Below are 2,966 nucleotides of genomic sequence, written 5' to 3' on the forward strand. Positions count from 1 at the left end.
AGGGCAGCAGGCATCTCCACCACACCTGGGTGAGCCTGCACAATGCCTGCCCACATACAGCATGCCCTGTGCCACTCACCGCCAGGCCAGCCTGCTGCACCAGGGCGGAGGAGCTGTGCTGCTGCATGCAGGCCAGCACGGCCCGCACGCCGCCCTCCGTGGCAAACGGCACACGCCAGTCATACTGCGCCATCAGCACGGCCAGCAGCCGCAGCGTCACCGCCACCAGCGCCTTCTCTGCCACCTCAGTGCTCAGCAGCTCCACTGCCACCTGCACCAGCTTCTCCCTGCTCGGGAAAGGATACCTCAGGAGGAGCCTCCTGGCGCTGCTGCTGGCACGCCAGCACCTTGGGCCCTGCCAGCCACCTCCTCTCTGCCCACACGGCTCTGCTGCAGCTGGGTCAGCCCAAGGAACGAGCCTGCCTGGGACAAAGGGACACAAAATCCACTCTTCTCTTGCCAAGCACGCAGGGACATACCGGCCTTCCCACTCCCACTGCCACCTCCTGTACTCCTAGCTCCAGGACTGTCCCCCACCATGCCAACACAGCCCTCCCCAGGCACCAGGAGGGATGTGCAGCACCCCACGGCTCACCCAGCGCTCCCGGTCCCCAGCCTGCCCTGGGCTGTGCCAACTTGCTGCTCGGACTCAGGTTCCTCCTCCAGGATCTTCAAGATTTGCTTGAGCCCAGCTAAGCGCAGCCCCACCGCTGAGCTGCTGCTCTGGATCACGTCCACCGTGGCTGCAATCTCGGCCACCGAGCCGCTCTCGCTCACCCCTTTGGGGCTGCCCAACACTGGCCGGAGGGAAGGAGGCATCAGGGCAGCAATAACACCCCCAGCAGCTCCCAGGGTGCCGTGCACCCACAAAACCAGCACCCACAGGCCCCCCACCAGCTGCCTGGCCCCCATACCCTGCCCACAACCTTCCTCTCTTGAGGCAACGGTGCCACTTCCAGCACCATGCGTGTGCCCCAGCACGTGGCAGGACATTACCTTTGATCTGCTCCTCTGTCACCTCTGGGAACAACAGCCCTTCCCTCTCAAAGAGCTCGCTGAACAGCTGGGAATCGGACTTCACTGCCACACTCGGGGCTTGGGGCGGCGCTGTGGCTGCAGAAAGGTCTTCCTTTGCTGACTTGACCATCGTGGCTTCACAGCCAATGTTCTTGCAGCCACTGCCCTCTGAGGACACTGCGGTGCTCCCCCCACCATCCTGCTCAGCCCCCCTAATGAGGAAGTATCTGGCATAGACACGGGAGCCACGCAGGTCACGCAGAGTGCTGCCCTGGCACCGCTTCTCCAAGACCTGCAGCACCTTCTGGGCCAGCTCCACAGGCACCGACAGCTGGATTAGGGCTTCTTCATCCACCTTCAACAGCCAGACCAACGGCCTCAAGTTAATCTTGGACTTGCCACAGACCTCATGCCCTTTGTGACAGCCAGTGGCAGAACTGATGGAAAGGCTGCACCACTGGGGGTCCCCAGGGCCTTCTCCCTGTGCCACCCTGGCTGTCTCCAAACCAACTGCCACCAGCCCAGACCTCCCACCTGCACTCCCCACCCAACTGCAACCGGCACAATGACCCCATGGCCCTGCCTCACCTACCCAAACCTCACTGGACAGTCACTCTTCCAGTCATGAGAGACTGCGTTTCCTCTCATCTCCCCTCACAGCTTTGCTGGGACAAGCTCCCTGTGGTTTTGCCATCCCCACTCACCCTCCCATTTCTGCCCCGTTCAGGCTGTCCCTGTATAACTCATGTTTGCCATCTCCGCCGGTCCTCATCCTCTCCCTTATGTTCTCCCTTGCTCTCTCCCTCCCATTTCCCCACTGCAGGCACTGGCCTATACCTGCTCTCCCTGGTCCTGCTGGATGAGAAAGGCGATCTCTTTCTGCTCCTGTGCTTCCAGCTTCTTCACGAAGAAGAGCAGCTCCCACCACTCAGCACGGCTCAGGGCCTCTGCAGCCTTGGTCGGTGGCTGCCCCAGGTAAGGCAGGGAGTACACACCTCTCAGGGACTTGCACAAAAATGGTTGTGCAACTGCAGGAGAGCAGAGCAAGGAAGGGCACTGTCAGCTCTGCCAATTCCCCCATCCTCTGCTGCACACCCCACATTTCAATTCAATTTCTATGTGGGATATGATGACTGGAAAGAGGTATATACAGAAGTGAAACAGAGCTCATGCTTCTCCCAAAACCAGAAAGACTGAGGAAAGGCTTAGTCTAACCAAGTTTGTTTTAACACTTAATTGACATGAAGTTAAGTCTATTTACAGGAGGTGGAAGCCATTAAAAAAGCCATCTTTTCAACTGGCAATACGAGTATTTTCAAAGTGAGTAATTAGCTGCTGATCTCATCTACATTCTGTCTCTTGCAAGAGTTAAATCCAAACCACTCTACACAAAAGACGTCCAAGAAGATCATGGCTATGATAAAAGAGTTACTTTAATTGGTTTCCCCGGCCAGAGTCATGTCACATGATGAACAAGAAAGAGGTATCTAAAGTCTGGATTCTCCCTTTTATCTTCTACAAGGGCAATGCCAAAGGATTCTAATAAGATGCTGCAGATGTATTATGAAAACAGTGCCTTAATACTCACCTTGTCCAAAGCTTAACGGTATGAAATTAAACAAATTGTTGCTATGTTTTTAGAAATCGTCATCACTTATTTAAGGGGATCTGAGTGCCCCTAAAGCAGCTTCATCTCAGAGAAATTCTACATTTGTGTTTTGGCAATTTGTTCAATTAATTCAAACACACAGTTCTGACAGTTGTAGTTCAAATTAAATTTTATGCTTTTTATACCATTACTTTTATTATATCTTGACAGAAGTCTAGGGTTCAAAAATACTCCATGCAACCACAAGCCATGTAATTACTTAACTAGCTCTACATGGTCATAAAAACTAATAGTGCTTTCTAAACCCAACCTGCTACTTGCCATGTGCTTGACCATATAA

At 54.3% G+C, this 2,966-nt stretch overlaps 1 protein-coding gene and 1 long non-coding RNA gene across 2 annotated transcripts in view; both read right to left on the reverse strand.

Moving 5' to 3' along the window:
- Positions 1-2,966, reverse strand: part of LOC114069843 (cullin-9-like) — a 19,918-nt gene that overhangs the window by 5,080 nt on the left and 11,872 nt on the right. Inside the window, exons 8-11 of the mRNA XM_027906920.1 lie at positions 1,855-2,045; positions 997-1,372; positions 596-797; positions 80-287 (exon numbers count right to left, since the gene is read on the reverse strand). Of these exons, the coding sequence (XP_027762721.1) occupies positions 80-287; positions 596-797; positions 997-1,372; positions 1,855-2,045 (977 nt within the window). The remainder of the gene's footprint in view (positions 1-79; positions 288-595; positions 798-996; positions 1,373-1,854; positions 2,046-2,966) is intronic.
- The window catches only part of LOC114069840, a 607-nt gene continuing 440 nt past the window's right edge, over positions 2,800-2,966 (reverse strand). The window contains exon 2 of the long non-coding RNA XR_003573833.1: positions 2,800-2,936. This is a non-coding gene — a long non-coding RNA (uncharacterized LOC114069840). The remainder of the gene's footprint in view (positions 2,937-2,966) is intronic.

Source organism: Empidonax traillii, unplaced genomic scaffold (genome assembly GCF_003031625.1).
Source record: "Empidonax traillii isolate 1590-97213 ecotype Southwest subspecies unplaced genomic scaffold, ASM303162v1 scaffold1373:size132633, whole genome shotgun sequence".
Lineage (NCBI taxonomy): Eukaryota > Metazoa > Chordata > Aves > Passeriformes > Tyrannidae > Empidonax > Empidonax traillii.